General features: G+C 44.4%; 2 protein-coding genes across 2 annotated transcripts in view; one reads left to right on the top strand and one right to left on the bottom strand.

Annotated features, from left to right (window-relative positions):
* LOC139303428 (ras-related protein Rab-26) overlaps window positions 1-16,983 on the top strand; it is a 66,893-nt gene extending 49,910 nt beyond the window's left edge. Inside the window, exons 6-9 of the mRNA XM_070927247.1 lie at window positions 13,053-13,118; window positions 13,856-13,912; window positions 14,699-14,775; window positions 16,881-16,983. Of these exons, the coding sequence (XP_070783348.1) occupies window positions 13,053-13,118; window positions 13,856-13,912; window positions 14,699-14,775; window positions 16,881-16,983 (303 nt within the window). The remainder of the gene's footprint in view (window positions 1-13,052; window positions 13,119-13,855; window positions 13,913-14,698; window positions 14,776-16,880) is intronic.
* On the bottom strand, window positions 4,880-6,899 carry LOC139303763 (NHS-like protein 2). Its single transcript, XM_070927598.1, has 2 exons — window positions 5,885-6,899; window positions 4,880-5,339 (listed from the first exon to the last, which is right to left on the bottom strand). Exons 1-2 carry the CDS (start codon window positions 6,897-6,899, stop codon window positions 5,281-5,283), a joined length of 1,074 nt encoding a protein of 357 aa, XP_070783699.1. The 3' UTR covers window positions 4,880-5,280.
* Window positions 16,984-17,365: the final 382 nt, after the last annotated feature.

The following is a 17,365-nucleotide window of genomic DNA, read 5'->3' as shown; positions in this document are numbered from 1 at the left end:
TGACATTCAGACAGAATTAACACACAGAATCAGATGTAAAAAAAAACAAAAACCCACACCACTGCTCATATTTGTACGTGTTGTACATCCCAAAGTTGTGCGACCACCTTTTTGTTTATTGTGAAATAATAATAACCCTCAGATGCAACCTGGAAGACTTTATTTTTCAGGTTAGTACTTGGTGAAAATGAGCGATCTTTCTTTGTCAAACTTAAAAAGTTTGAAAATCCACCACAGTCTCAGGCGGCAGATTCAGACACTCCCTGTAGCCCCCCCGTATTTCAAACCCTGGGTAAGCCGTATCATGTTATGCAGCTAAATATAGTTTCCTTTAAGTGCAGTTGAGTATCGTTATAAATGTGCACATTGTATTATTATACCAGTGGTCGCCAACCCATCGCAACCTTTAAGACTTTCCCGAAAATAATAGAAAAATAAATACACAAATACAATATGCTCCCACGAAAGAAAGGCGAAAACGTGCAATTTCCATCCAGAATGGGAAGAGGAATTTATTTTTACCTTGGTGAAAGACAAGTGTGTATGAACGTTGTGCCACCAAATGCAAGCACCGTCTGAAAGAAGAAATCTGGAGCGACACCACAACACCAACCACCAGACGTTGAAGGTGTTATTGGATGAGCTTCGGGAGACCTACTTCTGCATGCTGATGTCCGGTGGTTGAGTCGCAGCAAAGTGTTGCAGGGACTTGTCGACTTGCTGCCTGAGACAAAGGCTTTACTGTCGACAAGGAGCACGAGGACTTGTCAGATGATGCCTGGCTACTGGACTGGGGTTTCTGACACCCGCCCCAAATGATAAATTCGAGGCCAAACTCTGTGTTTGGACCGCACCTCTAAAGAACGAGAGGCTGACACCTGGAGAAAATGTCGCAGGCCATCGAAGACGAGGATGCTTTTCACCCTGAGCAGTACCGTGATCACCTGAACAAAGTGGCAACAGAGCTCAATCTGCGCTTTGGCGAGTTAGACGTCACGGAAGGCAGAGCTGCATTGGTCTCAAACTCATTCCTGTCCATTGATGTAGGTAGCGGTAGATATAGGTATAACAGGTAACAGCCAAATTCCAGCAAGTATTTGCTTTGCCAAGTGGAGTTGGCGAGGAGATGTTGATTTGCAGAATGACATAGAGGTGAAAGGGCAGATCAAGGGACAGTGACTTTTTGGGGACTTGTGGTATCCTCGCACAAAGAGCGAGTGCCTGCTTTGGATCCACTTACCTCTGTGAGATGGCGTTTTCGCGGATGAAAATAATCAAATCAAAGTACAGGAGCCTCAGACCGGCCGTCTGTAGCGATGAGCCGAACTACAAAGTGTTCGGTCACAGCCGTCACGCTGACTCTGGGGGAGTAACAGGAGTGCAATAGCTTCGCCTTCTGACGGCATTGTGAAAAGTGATGCCGTGTAAGATGGGACATAGAATTGCACTCAGCTTGAAGTGTGTAATGAGATGCTGTGGTACTGTGGTGCCCGTAATACGCACATTGCACTAACTTGGACATAATTCAAACACACACTAACATGTACACTTTTACACACACTACCCGCACAACCTGACGCTGTCCCAAACACACACACACACACACACACACACACACACACACACACACACACACACACACACACTCAAAGTGCAGCAGGCTAATAAGTGTCAGTCTGTTCTGCCTCCTCTGCTCTCCTCGCTCTGAAGGATGAAAAGATCTCTTCCTCTCTGCCTTTTCATCTCCCTCTTCTTGTTCCTCCTCAAAGGCGGAGTGCATCCAGCCGTCTCATTTAGACTCCTGAGACGTTTGTTCCTTTTCTGCTCTCAAAGTTTCAGTTATTAATCCGTTTGAGTGAAAACTTATATCTGAGGTTCATTCATGCCAAGCGCGTTTGTGAGCGTCTCGCATCGAAGCCCGGAGTGTTTGATCCTGCAGTTCAGTCCGTTTGGGAGGGCGGGAACACGTCTTCAGGTGCACTCAGCTGATCGGGATCATTCCACCATGTGTGAAGTATCATAAGCCCATAACCACACATCACGTCCTGCCTGCAAGAGGTTTTTTTGTTTGTTTTTTTTTGGGCTCCCACTGTCTTGGAGGCTGGCCTGGCTAACTTCAGCAGGCTGATTTCACATTGGCTGATTTCACAAGCAAGTGCTACGAAAAACAAAGCAAAACAAAACAGAGCTGTGAAATCTGAGGGGCAGCACACACTGGTGTATAACATACATCAATACCAAGCTCTGGGCTGTGATGCTATTTTGGTATAGTGGCCACTTTTGGCTTTGCAGGATCTTGTGCTGCACACTGGCCCAAAACACACACTTCCCAGTTTGAACCACAGGCAACAGACTCTGGGTGCGATCGCCCCCCCCCCCCCCCCTGTGTGTTGTCGGAGTGATTCTGTAATGAGTCTCGTGTGACCGGACTCCTCCTCATCGTGTTTGTCTCAGTGCAATGAATTTAGAGCTGCCGTCCCTTCATGACAGAAAGAGTTGATCTCCCAGCAGCTGATGCAGGTAAAATTAGAAACCAAGAGATCTTAACACAGTTGAAAGCAGTGTTCAGCCTGCAGACGTGAGGCTTGAAGTGCAATGTGTGTCGATCAGCGTGTGAAGTTGTGTATTTTTGTACCTACTTTCATCTAGTTTTAGACCTTAAGAATGTAGATATTTTTGTGGAATAATTCCTCTTGGCTGCTCCTGATCCTCTTGTTAAAGAGTGTAGTGTAAGGTTTTCATTTCCGGGGGTTGGATATGGGTTAAATAATAAAAGCCCACTGTGATTCATGCAAGCACAAGTTACTTGTAGTTCAGCAAGTGTAAAAAGTGAAGCGATGAGATGAGAAATATGAGATGCAGCATCTTCAGATTTGCATGCACAGGTTGAGATATAGAGTGTGTGTGTGTGTGTGTGTGTGTGTGTATGTGTGTGTGTACAGGTGTCGGGGGGGGTTCTCTGCATGTGTTGCATGATGATCGGTCCCGCTGCTCACCTGCCTGCAGCGTTGCTTCCAGCCTGCACTGCAGATCTCTGCTCGACACCCAGCAGCTCGTCTCAGCGGACCAAACCCACATTCACACAGCTGACGCCGTCGAAACGTCTCTGTCGGCATCTTTTTACCTTTTCGCTTCTATGAGCATGCTTCCTGCTGAAGTATTACTAAATAGTTCACTGTGGAAAATAATATTTTGATTTGGTTTATATATAGAGAGAGAGAGAGAGCAGGCAAAGTCTAATTAGGTTGCATTAATCAGAAATGCACAGAGAAGAAAGTCATTAGCATTCTTTATTACGTAAGCTTTATTCCTGTAAACAGTTCCCCAAATAGAACTGCACTCAGTTCAGTTGTCAACTTTTCAAGATTTTTGACCAGCCAGTTATCGGCTGGTAATGCTATATTTCAGGGGCACGTAGTTTTTCCTGGACAGGATGATGGCATTTGGTACTAATTATAGGGAATGAAACAATGATCCAAGATGGTACGCCCACCATTTATGTGAGTTTGTAAGAAAAATCAAGTCCATTTAGTAGCATCACCGAGCTCGTAAATGGACCTTGAGTTGAGGTTATTTTGTCGCTCATACTAATCCCAAGAGCAAGAATTAACTTTCACGCTGAAGATACGATGTTATAGTTCCATAAAAATGGAATATGGGCTCAAGACTTTTTTTTTTAACCAAAAGCCTACATTACAAACTGGAGGTGTGGGGCAGTATTGGTGTTTTTGGAGCTTGAACCATACTCGGGACTGTCGGAAGATCTCGGCCTCTATCTCGTACCTCTTTAAGTTACACTAACAATGCATTTGAGTTAAATAATTGGAAGTGTACTGAAGCGGGCACGGCCTCCATTTCCCTTTTAATAGTACCAAAACAGAGAAACTTTCCCAATTACCCTCTCGGTTCCATTCTAGGAAATTAAAAGGATACTTTGGTTTAGTTTCCCTCAACACTTAATTCTTTCTGAACCTATTCTTCCAAGTTTGTCACGAGTAGATAATGTGCATACATGGAAAGTCTGCCAACCTGGGCCAAGGCAACAGATGGTAAACAAGCGTTGGTCTTTGGCTGCTACTTCACACAGTCTGGACTGCTGTTTTGTCATTTTTATTATTTCCTTTTGGATCCTCTCACTCGTTCTAGTTGTAAATTTGTCCCCGCTGTCGTTGCTGTAAAAACGCACCACGTGAACAGTCTGATGAGTTTTGGCTTGGCTTTAGTAAGACTGTTATTGTTTGTAGTTTCAACCAGCAAATACACAGTGATAACATAGTGGCTTTTTTTTTTTTTTTTGCTATTTTCCCAGTGATTTCCCTGTGAGCAGCTGTTCCATTGTGATTAGGCGGTCTGTAAACTTTAAGCTTTTTGCTGTCTTGAGCCCATTCTTCTGTTTATTTGACTGACCAGAGATAAGCAGCAAGATTCCCAGCACTCCGCACCTGTGTCAAGTCCGCGTACTACGTGCTATTGCAGCCGCAAGCAAGTTCGATTTTGCTGCTGCGCATTGTGTTTGTGCGTCTGTCAGGCAAACACACCAAGGTTTACCCAAGTATAGTGTTGTACATAGAAAGGGCCCGCAGCAATTCATCTGGAGGCAGAGTGCCGGAGACATCAGACCGTGGGACTCGCTGATAAAAACAAACAAAAGAATTTTTCACAAAATTGATTCCATCAGTTAAAAAGCTCTAATAACAATGTTCTGTTCAACTGAAAATGATGAAAACGGTAAAAGAAGGCAAACTTGAGAAGCTTTAACCAGTGTTTTTGCTTCTATTTGACAGGAAGGGAGGGGATCTATGGTTGAAGGGTCCCAAGCTTCAAAAATGTACTGAAAAAGCAAAATGAACTGAGAAGATTAATGATTTATTGCCATCAGTTTATTTCTTGTTGGTCAAATAATCAGCTAATATCAGTGCCTAAAAGATTCAAATGTATTCATTTTACAGCAAAGAATATCACATCTGGTATCATCAGTAACCTACTGCTCACAGAACACATCAGGCACATTTCCAACACTGTACAAGCAAGTATACAACAGTAACTTAAAGGGACATGGAGTGATTTATTGTCTCTAATAGCAACCAGTAGGAATTGCAGCATCTGCCGGGTTTGTTTCTTCCTGCACAAGTAGCACCACACGCCCTTAAAGCAACACTTGCTTGTGACTCACACAAAGAATGAAGTCGTATTTCCACAACAGAGAGAAGTTAGGCAAATATTTGCAGCAGACATTCAACAGAAATATACGGTGGAGAGGTAAAACATCAGACATTTGCGTCAGCCAGGGAAGCGTGGAGTGGACCTCTCCCTGTCGCAGCTGGTGTCCACTGGCAGCCCTGCTGAGACACAGGAAACGCTGTTACTATTGACGGACACTGTAAAGCCCCTCCCCTCCTCACAGCACCCGGCAAAGGAAATCAATCGAAAGCCAATCAGGGAGAGAGGCACTCAGGCATCTGCAATTAGATCTTCTGTAAACGTTAAAGACAGCGTTGTGCTTCGTCTTCATGTACAACAAATTCACTGTTTGTGTGAAGGGGAACGCCAACATTTTTACACATCAGCCGTCGTCCGTTGCTCGAGAGGAACTTTCTGAAGTGTGAGAACGTCTCATATTATTGGTTTGCATGTCCAATTGTGCCTTTAGACTACAATCCCTGAGCTGTATTAGTATTTTAGTCCTGAACAGTGCCACTGGAGGGCAGCACACATATACGTGAGTTAATGATTCTATGTCATCTGTACATGCTCAAGACCCTGTATGCCTCTACAGTGCTGAATTGCTGGACTAGCCCTTTAACGAGTTGCAGTGTGTTTTGTAGTTTTGTTTAGGTGTTCTTTCTTCACAACTTATTATTGGTTGATTTTCACGAGTGCTTACCGGTTTTCCTCGCATGCCCGTTGTTGTGGTCTCCAGTCTGGTGTGAGCGTTTAGGCTTTGGCATTACAACACTGGTGTAAATGTTTTCTGCATTACTTTCAGCTGTAACAGGCCGACAGCGTTGGTGCGAATGAGCAATCAGTTGTGCCGTTTGTCTCGCCACGGAAGTTTTTTCTGGAACAGGTGGTGGTACTTTGCGTGGCCGAGCGGTCCCCTTCACCTCCTCTTCATCCCCCTCGCTGAAGACGTTGTCGGACTCATCTGAAAGGGTGACTGGGCGGAGATGCACAGAGCAGAGCTCCTCAATTGTCACCACAGGCACAGGGGTCCCCAGAGATCTGAGGAAGGCTGAGGAGTCGGAGTGGCGACGACGGGGTGGTTTGGCTATGAGAGGAGTTTTGGTTGTAGTGTTGGAGTGAGCAGGACCAGATTTGGGCTCAGGAAAGACGACAGGGAGGGGAATCTGCAGAGACAACCTGTTAGTGCGAGCATGGGGGGGCGTGGAGCTGGACTTGGGACGCAACTTCCACCCTAGAGGGTCGGGGCCGGTGATGACGGTTGTCTGGACAGGAGGAGGGGAGGAGCAGGAAGAAGTGGAGGCTGAGGAAGAAGAGGAGGATGGATGACTTGGCGAGCCAAAGACTCCAACGGGGGGGCAGGAGTAGCGTTTGACAGAAGAATGGGATGCAGTGTGGGGTCTGAGGAGGGATACTCCACGCTGAGGAGGCTGCGGTTCCTTCACGTTCTTCTTCACAGTAATGACTGGGGAGGTTCCGCACTTGCAAAAGTCGGCTGACCACCGGCGCCGATGAGAACGTGGGGTCACACTGAAGGTGGAGACTGTTGAGGAGGAGTTGTGTGTTGTGACATGTCCTGGTCCTTGTCTGCTCTTGCAGTCTCTGTTCTGTGCCGCGAGGCTCACATGGTTACCATTAGACACTTTTTTATCCATCTGGCCACACTTAGCATAGCTGCCATTTGCACACGCCGGGCTAGCAGTAGAACATTTACTCATCTTGCTTGCGACCTCAGTGTTTGTCAAGTCTGGTGAGCATAAGTAACCCTGTGAAGACACACATGGAAAGTGAGAGGACGGAGGGTGTGGGTTGGGGTGGGGGGGGTCAGGCTGTTTCCATTTTGAAAAGAGGAACAGGAAACACCCATCTTGACTTCACAAATAAAGGTTTCACAATGTACTGGCTGCTATGATAACACCCATCAGTCGTGTGTATTTTAGAAAGGGCGTCTTCGATCAATTGATAACCAGCTGTTATAATTTGAAAAGGCAATTACGACATTTACATAGTTATAGAAATAAATGCTAAAATACTGTTTAGCTTTTCGCTGAAATGCTAAGCTATTGTAACAGTAGCGCAAGTGGAGAAAGGTCAGCAAACTTTTTTCGGTAATGTCCTTCATACAGCCATATGATTGACTAACATTAGTCAACATGAGCTAATCACACCAGACCAAATGAGGCTGCAGCAGCAAAAGTGTATTTAAATGCATTACTTCAGCTTTTCATTTGTAAAAGGTAGATTGTGCTGTTTCTTCTCTCAAAAGTTACATAGTCTTGTTTTAGATTAATATAAATAAAGTTGTTGGTTTGATTAAACTACCACTGCACACGTTAATGAACATGCTAACTGCATAACATGAAATTCTCTCAAGACAGTTTGTAACTTAAATGTTTGTACATAAAAACTTGAAGACCTCAAATAATTATACCCCAACACGTAATAATGAACACTGTTTACAATGTGAATACCTTCAAGATGTGAATGTAAAATGTAAAACATTATTTACCTGCAGAGCTGTGTGGCTCTCAGTTCTCATCCAGTCTGTACGAATCTCTTCCTCTCATCTCTTTCTTAATATCACTCTGTGTGTGTGTGTGTGTGTGTGTGTGTGTGTGTGTGTGTGTGTGTGTGTGTGTGTGTGTGTGTGTGTGTGTGTGTGTGTGTGTGTGTGTGTGTGTGTGTGTGTGTGTTCACCCACCCAGCGACCCAGCCCACATCTGACCGCAGCTTCCTCAAACTAACGCCTAGAAACCCCTTTTCACACACACACACACACACACACACACACACACACACACACACACACACTCGGGGTTGATTAACAGCTGTTTTCATAATAGCATGAAGCAAGAGCAGTTTGGGAAAGTATATATTTGTTCACGAACATGAACATTTCACACGGCTCACAGACATTTAAACTGGATGTTAAATGTCTATGACAGACCTCACTCATGATACTCATACTATTGTTAGTAATATATAAATCTGTAGTGATTTAACCTATTGCCAGACGGTTAAAGGGTTAGTTCACCAAATCATAAAATAACATGGTCTCCCACTTTGTCCAGTTTTCCACCAAAGAAACATTTAAACAAGTAAAAACTGTCCAGCGTGAAGACTTAATAACCAGGACATTGATTCTTAGAGGGAACTTTTTCAGAAGTAACTTTTCAATGCTTTGAGCGCTTTGTAATTCCACTCATGTCTTTGCAGAATAGCAAAAGTCTCATGGTTCTGGATGTTTTACTGGATGCCGTGTTGGTGCTTTGCATTTAGACTGCCTCCTTTGCACGGTGCCTCAAATCAACTGAGCGCTATTTGGATAAACCCCAATTACAGGCACTTGTTTTCAAGCATGTCATAATTAACTGCTCTCTGCTTCACAAACTCAGCTAGCAGCTAGTGACTGCAATGTCCGTGTGTTGGTTGGTCCACCACTTTGGTCCAGTCTGAAATATCTCAGCAGCTGTCGGATGGATTGCTTTGAGATTTTGTACAGCCATTCATGGTGCCAAGAGGATGGATCCTACTGACTTTGGTGATCCCCTGACCTTCCCTCTAGTGCCGCCGTGGCGTTGACATTTGTGATTTTGAGTATAGTATCTGCAACCATTGAATGGATTGCCATGAAATGTAATACACACACGTGTGTTGAAACTTAAAAACCAGCAGGAGAAAGACATATTGGTACTACTGATTTGGACTTTTCGCTTATCCATTTCGAAGGAAACCCACAAAGTTCAGAAAGCAACTATGGCATAGGTTGCACTCTTGTTACGTCTTGAAGATGTTTGGATCTTCTCTGACAGCTGAAAATAAGCACCCAGCGAATCGATCACGCGATTCCGTAGTAGCCTCTTTATAAGCCCGCGGCCAGGACACTCGGTCTCCCTCGGCACAAAATTTACTCCAAGTGTCAACCGCAAGCTATACCAAAGCTGTAAATCTGACTGAATGTCACAAGCTATCACATGTAGACCAACGCATACACGTGTCCTCCTCCCGTGCTCCCACATGCTGTATGATCTCGAACGCTCAGCGTCGACAGCGAGTCCTTTGAAGTTTGATCACTCTCGGCTCAGAAGCTGCGTTCCTTCTCTCACCTCCTCGTAATCCTCCCACATGCCGCCGAGATCTTTCAAGGCTGTGTGAGTAATTGGCAGGTTCGCATGTTGTGGAGAGTCGGGGCTGCTAGGTGAGGGCTTGGTACATTAATCTCTGTGTAATGAAGTGATGTAAACCCCCCGGGAGGCAGCGCTGAATACTGTAAACCTGTAGGCGAGGGGAGGGATTACAGCACAGAGCTGCGAGATGGACGGAGGCAGGAGGAAATGTGTGTGTGTGTGTGTTGTACAGTATGTGTGTGAGTGCGAGAGAGAACTGACCTTTCTCTCACTGTTTCATTCAATAGCAGTGAAATATATTTACCTCTGCTCCCAGCCAGTCAGAAGCGATCAATATGTACTTGTTGATGCTTGAAATGTTAACTGCTCCTCTCTTCCCCGCTGGCCGTCTCCGCTTATGTTATGTTTGGGGTTATATGTCTTTTGTGGAGCACAACAGCGTTAAAACCCCTGCTGGGAACTTTTCATTTCAGTTTAGAAACTTATAAAATTGCTGTAAAAGTTGAATCCAACCTTGGAGTGAAGTGTTTGACGTGGGCCTAAAATAAAAACCCATGTGCCTAAAGAAGGAAGGGAAAATTGTTTATAATAAGAGTATGAGGTCCAAACGTTTCAGAAATCAGGTGGGAATAATGTCCAAGAGGTAAGAGGAGGATTTCATGATGGGTTTATTTTTTTGTTGTTGACAGATGTACAGTACAGCTCTGTGGAAAATGGAGAGATTTGAAGCCTGATTCCCTCCGGTTTGCTGGCAAAATGATCAAAGAAAGATTTTTTTTTTGAGGAAGTACAGCTAGTCACACACTTAGGGTTTGGAGGAATCCTGGAGCAAACGGAAGGTACAAGTTGCACATATCGTTCTATGCAATCACAAACTATTGCTGATTTATAGCTCTCTAGAAGCCTTTTGATCCATCAAGCAGCTAGAAAAATGTCTGAATAGACGACAGCATCCACATCACTCCCATCACATCACTGCTACCTGCCTCAGTTTGTGAAATCAGGGTCCGTTGCTAGTCAGTCACAATCGCTCTCCAAGCTTCCTTTGTTATTTGCAGCTTGTTAGTTTAGTTTGGTCGCTAACAGTTCATACTCCAACATGGAGGACGGTTAGATAAAAGCGGGCGTTGCTACACAGCTAACAAGCTACAATAGCGTCCGCCATTCTGAGAGAGGCGTCTTGCTAGCGACAACACAAATTCACGGGTCAAAGTTTCACCGAAGTCGACAAAGTTCTTCCCCGTGAGTTGAATCCACTGATCGCGGCGATTCTGTCGGAAAGAGCTGATGTCGCCGCTCGATGCTTCAAAAGCAACTCTGAAGCGATCACGTGATTGATCACCTGTATGCTCTGAGCAGAAACAGCCTATCAGAGAAGAGGATTCCCGCATGTGCCATAATCTTCATTGTTGTTTCAGCCTTACCTTTTGCTCATGTTATTCCTGCGAAAAACAGAATATTTCCGGAGTTGCCATGTTTTATTTATTTGTTTTGATGTGCCCAAATATCCTAGTGAGACGTTTGTTAAATGCCTGACATGCACATCAGTGTCTGTTATGTGCTCACTGTTGCTGTACACGTTGCACTTGCTTGTCATTTATCCGGAGTCCCTTAGATTTCTGCGTCTCCTCTGGTAACAAAGCGGTTCCCGTGCAACCACTCCAGTCCATTCTCCTCCTCTGTCATAACGGCACAGCCTTCCTGTTCTCGCTCTCTGCCAGTCGAGGTGTTTCGACACAACCTTGAACCGCCGATGAACGCTGACTTCACTGTTGCATAAGCTCTCCATTTCATTACACCTTTCCCCACCGTTCCTCTCACTCTTACCCAGGCCTAATAGCCGAATCTCAGAACAGCTGACCGTCCTTCACGATATCCTGTGAACAAAAAATTGGGCCGGCGGGAAAGTTGATACAAATCCTGCGGTCGTCTGTGGCTCATTATTTAGTACCCTCACCATCGTACAATAAGTTTTACGGCCAAAAAATGGCAACTTGTGGTCGATTTAATCACATACAGAAAAGCACACACATACAGTATCTGCTCAGAGAATGTTAAGGGACAGTAATTACCATAACTGCAATTATTTCCATAATCATCTGGGCTAATTAGAAACTTGAAAGTAGGGCAGCTACTGTAAATTATTGTTGTGTTAATGTAAATGATTGTCAAGCTACATGCATATATTTTGTGGGGGACTGGAGCTAAATAGATAAAAAAGGAGTATCCTGTATCTGGTTGAAACCAGAATGGGTTTCTTTATGTGCCCTGCCCTTCCACTTTTCTTTTTTTCTTTTTTATCTTCAACTGCTTTAAGCAGATGCTAATTTGAATGAATTTAATTAGTCTGGATAACGGTGGAGAGTTTTCGAGTTCCATGTTAGAGGCTTTTACACTTAAAGCTGTAGTCTGGAAGAATTAGTTTTGTAATTTGGCAGGATAATGGTCAACTTTAAATACATTACACGCGTTGGTGGGGGCGTGCTGTTTAAGGCACCGGCAAGACAATGAAATATAATCCAGGATTCATTTGGATTAACAGATTAGTGAGTTTAAAGTTTCTGTAATACTCACAGACCGAACTTTACAACTCTGGAAAGTTTCCACTGTCGGCATCTATTTCAGTCGTGATGATCGCGAGGTAACCAGTAGGAATACAGCGTACCTTTTTTGCTTTTTTGCTCCCTGAATTGTTTTTGCTGGAGCCCCCTGCGTTGCGTCCCCAGACCGGCTCCATTCAAATGAATGAGAGCGCTGAGTTTTTGGCGTGGCCCCGCTCCAACCTTAACCAACCTAACCAACGGAAGCAACGAGTACTAGCCAATCAGAGGCAGAGTTCCCGGGACTTGCGGGTTGCAAGCATGGCTAGCAGGCTAACAAGAGCAGTCCAAAAGGTTGTAAATTTAACAGCTTCAACTATATGTCCTGAAGGAGAGGTCAATCCACCCCAGTCTCACTGAAGAGCTCATCGTCTGATCGGGCTCTAAGACCATAATGTTAACAGTGAAGTGTCGTTTTGGCCTCATATCTGTCCATCACAACCTCCCTGGAGTGTCACATCAACTGTTGTTCCCACGCACACACAGAGCCCATCATATTAACATTCTATTAACAGTCATTCTACATGAAATATTACCGTAAAGTAAAGAATGACTTGTCCAATACTAATCAGATCTAATACTAAGGACTGCTCTCTTTTTAATTTATTTTTTTTAATTTCTTTTTCAACTTCATCATCATCATTTTTGTGTTGGCTGCTCAGCGACATCCCTGGTCACTGGGCATTTCGAAAGTTTGTATAAAAGTTGCCTGAAAGTGGGATGGAAACGCACTTGGTCTCAGCTTCTTTTCATGTGTGCTATAGTGAACTATGGATGAGGTGTGTGTGTGAGTAGAGTACCAAAGACCCCCGGACGCTAAGTGCTCTTTAACCAAGCCAGGTAACAGGGAGCCAAGAGACCACTGGCATGTAATTGGAAGAAGACGGATGGATAGATATGCAGGAGGAGAGACGAAGGGTGAAGAGGGGATCTCGAGGGAGGACAAGAAGAACTGCAGCCAGTCAACAATAAATTAATCTATTGTCTTTCTCCTTTTCCCCCTCTGTGTGAATCCATCCGTCTCCTCTGTCACTATCTATCTCTAATCCCTCCCTGCCTATCTCCTCTGTACTCTCTCCTCTCCCTACTTCCCTTTTCCCGTTTTGGATTCCTTCACCACTCTGTGCTCTCTTTCCGTCCCCAGGCATGGCTGACAGAGATCCATGAGTACGCCCAGCAGGACGTGGTCGTCATGCTGCTGGGCAACAAGGTGAGGCCTTGTTGCCAACACTGGGAGATGGATGGACAGATGGACTCATAGAGGGAGGGAAGGAGGGATCATGGAGGGAGGTATGGCGGGAGCCGGGGTGTAAGGACGGATTTATCGATGTCATCTGGAAGCAGGGAAAGAGATGTGCTTTGTATGTATTGCAGAGTGGATTATCAAATGTCACAAAATGTCTTAAGAGTGGTCGCTTATCATGTCAACAGATAGGCCACCGTGTTGTGACAATACGCTCAAATGATTGAAGCTTAAGCTAATCAACATGTATGTGTCAGACGACGATGTGTGAACTCAGCTCTGTGGAGCTTAGCATCTTTTAGCTTTGTAAGGCTACAACATGTCAAATGTCGTATTTTTAGCTTCTTATGGAGCCTCCAAGTGAACGAAAGAGCAGTTAATGCCACTTAAGTCTCTCAATTTTTATGAGATCTCAGACATTTACGTCCAAATCCTCCGCTTGTAGTTATGTATTTGTTTTTCAGGAGAGTTGGTCGTGACAATTGGGACAATCAAAACCAAAATTTGCAAAGAATGTAAAAGCAGCTGGTAAGACAATGAAGAATGACTGGCAGGTACTTCAATTTATGCCGTAAGAGAGGTAAATTGGATAGTGACACGGACAACTAAATGAATTCCCTCGTTAGCGTTGACCACTCTCCGGACACTGTGTGGCTGTGGGCGATGTGAGCCACGGATCCTAACGTGACATTGTTGTGTTCTAGGCTGACTCAACACATGACAGGGTGGTGAAGCGAGAGGAGGGAGAGAAACTGGCAAAGGTGAGCTTCATAATACACACACACACACACACACACACACACACATGCAGTTTGACACATGTAACAAGGGTGAAAGACATGCTGTACTTAATCTGCCCATGCAGCCATGTGGACCCTGAAACTCCCCCCATGTGGCTGCTGTGTCTTGATTAGTGTGTGTAATTATGTATTCATGGAGGCACATGATGTTGTTATTGTTTGGAATAAATGACGGGGGGGCTTGCTAACTTAATTTTCCAGGCCGTTTCGCTCAGATAAGCTCTGAGATGCGTGTTAGAGTAAATACGAACACAAGTGGTGGGGAATAGCGTGGCAGAGGCACTGCAGCTGTCAAGTTAGAGACACACACACAGCAGGAATATTGACATGTACACACACACACACACATATATGCGGAATGTGATACCTGGGAGCATCTTTCATCGATTAAATGTGGTGTTGTTTTTCTTTCTCGTAAATGACGACAAAGAGGGGAGAAAATTAGTTTTTGAAAGCCAGGAATCTCAGCCATCAGAATGATTGCTGAATTATTGGTATTGATCAGCAACCCTCTCACCCCACGCCAGGTGCTTTAGACCCCAGCTCTAAACCTGAACACCCGAACCTAGATTAATCCTAAACCTCAACTTTCAGTCAGCTTCAGGACATTTTTTTTTCCTCATGAGGGAAAAGATATAAGAGTGCCAAGTCCACACACACATCACACACACACACACACACACACACACACACACACACACACACACAGTAACCTAGTAACAGATGTTTCTCCGTTTCTCTGTGCAGGAGTTTGGGGTGCCCTTCATGGAGACGAGCGCTAAATCTGGACTGAATGTGGAGCTGGCCTTCACTGCAGTGGCCAAGTGAGTCACACTAACAACCACAGAATGAAGAGCACAGCAATGTAACTTTACCTCGAATGAACACAGACGTTTTGAGAGTTTGTGTGCTCTGCATAGGCTGTATAAAAGTGGGTCTGAAAAGTGAAGCCAACGTGGACGTGCCTTAAACCTGTATTCTTTCTAATGGCCAGCAGGGGGGCGACTCCACTGGTGGCAAAAAGAAGTCTGATTGTGTAGAAGGCTATGAGAAAATGACCCTACTTAGTAAATTCTGGTCCCATTTAGAGGGAAATAGACTGGTATGCTTTAGGGCAGGGCTACCTTGTGATTGACAGGTCGCCGTGGTAGCGACCAGGGATACCAGGATATCGCCAGGGTAGATGTGTAGCAATGCATATGCATGGTACTGTGGACATTTAAATTGTTTTACAATTTAAATGGTTTCGTCTGATTTGAAAATCGGACCCAGTGACAGGCATTAAAAATTCCTATATAGAAATAGCTCATGGTCTCGTTTGCTTGTGTAGGTCACATAAAGGCATCAGTATTAAACTGAGACTGTTTCGTGACCAGTTAAAAACTCCTTGGAGTTGCTTTAATATGAGATCAGCATCTGAACCAAAAGTTTATGTTGACAACAACACATCTAATAGTTGTGCTTGTCTTATAGGATACTATTTTAACTGTGTGTGTCACTTCACTGTGTAGTGTCGGACAGTTTGTGTGGGAGTTGTTTTACATTTATAGCCTCGTTATGGTAACAGGCTGACATGATGGGGTGTCGCCAAGAATAGCTTGACAGTCTGGCACACAACACCCCGCAGATACAGAATATAAGACAAGCTCTTTTCTTGTGGGGTTGTGTTTACACCTCTTCCAGTTTTCACGTCTCTTGCTTTCTCTTTTTTTTTCATCTCTCTCCAAACTTCTCCATCACTTCTCATCTGTCACTCCTCCACGTCTCTCATCTCTTCCACCCGATCGTGTTTTACTTCATTTCTACACTGAGGTCATTAAACGGTCACCATTCTGTCGGCTCTAATGAGCTCATTAAGATGTTAACATAAAGTTTTACTTTCATTTCTGTCTGTTAAATGTGGAGCTACAATTTCTGAGTTTGAGAACGCACACACGGCCAGACAGACAAGTGTGAGCTTCAATGCAAGTCCAGTTTTTGGTGTCTGAGGCTGTTTCCAGTTTCCTTTATGTACAATACATTGATCTGTCATGTGATCGATATAACATCAGATCAGTTAATATGGAGTTTAGCATGAAGACTGTTATCTTTAGACAGAGCCAGGCTACAAGTTGGGGTTATTTACGGGGGGGTGGGGGGGTAGTGTAGGGGACTATTTCTTGTACCAGCGGACACTCCAGGCAGTCGCTGCACCTGGCTAAGAAATACTTAGGAACATAACCCCACATTTTGATTAGTGAGCTGTAGCGTTGCTGGCCGGTGGATTTGTTACCTTTGGACGGAACCAGGCCAGCAGTTTCCCCCTTGTTTCCAGTCTTTGAGCTAAGCTAAACTAAGCTAACCGTCCCCTTCTGTGGGAGTTCAGATTTCATTGACAGATATGAAAGTGGTACCAGTCTTTACATCTCACGTTGGAAAAGAAAGCCAATAAGTAGATTTCCAAAAATGTCAAACTATTACCACTATTATAAAGTGGGAAAAACCATCTGTGTCTTGCTGTACCAGATATATATATTCTGTCAGGCTTTTGATGTTTACATTGAGTTAAGTATTCAAACCCATGTTTTTTTTTATAGCCGCACCATTTCAACGAATATAGACTTATTTTGTATAATGATATGCACATTTTACCAAAATTCAGAGCTTTGTACCTTTGGGAACTTGGGCCCAGCGTCCAGTCAAGTTTCCTCTTGCTGTAAGCATCCAACTGTAAAATCATCCTGGAATTCTTCAACAATGTGCACCAAACATTGTGTAGATGTAATTGACTGCCACAGCACCTTGTCACTATGGTGAAAATGTTATCGTGTGATATTCTATAATGCAGAAAAGTCAGTGCTGCTCTGCTCTGTCGCCACCTATTGGTAGCAGAGTTAGCATAGCCTCATGTCTGTCTGTGTGTGTGTGTGTGTGTGTGTCTCTCTCTCAGAGAACTGAAGCACAGGACCATGAAGGAGCCCGATGAGCCAAAGTTTCAGCTGAAGGAGTACGTCGACAAAGAAATGAGGACTGCTGGCTGCTGCCGCTCATAGACCGCATCCCGCGCGCACGCGCGTGTGTGTGTGTGTGTGTGTGTGTGTGTGTGTGTGTGTATGCGTGTGTGTGAGAGCGAGACAGAGAGAGAACAGGTACATTCTATTAAAGTAGTAATAAATCTGAGTCGGTGTTGTCTGGGAATTCTAATGAAATTCTCAGTGGTGATATGGCCAACATGCTCTCTCTCCTAACCCACCTTTCCTCCGCAACTGTGAATGTAATATAACTCCTATCGACATGCTTGCACATACACATGCATGCACACACACACACACACACACACACACACACACACACACACACACACGGCTGTGTTTGTACGTTTACTTCGCGGCCTGTCCAATCCATTTTTCCATACGTGTGATGTAAATATTTTAA

This window comes from Enoplosus armatus, chromosome 20 (assembly GCF_043641665.1).
Source record: "Enoplosus armatus isolate fEnoArm2 chromosome 20, fEnoArm2.hap1, whole genome shotgun sequence".
Taxonomy (NCBI): Eukaryota; Metazoa; Chordata; class Actinopteri; order Centrarchiformes; family Enoplosidae; genus Enoplosus; species Enoplosus armatus.
This window is presented reverse-complemented; position numbering and strand designations above follow the sequence as displayed.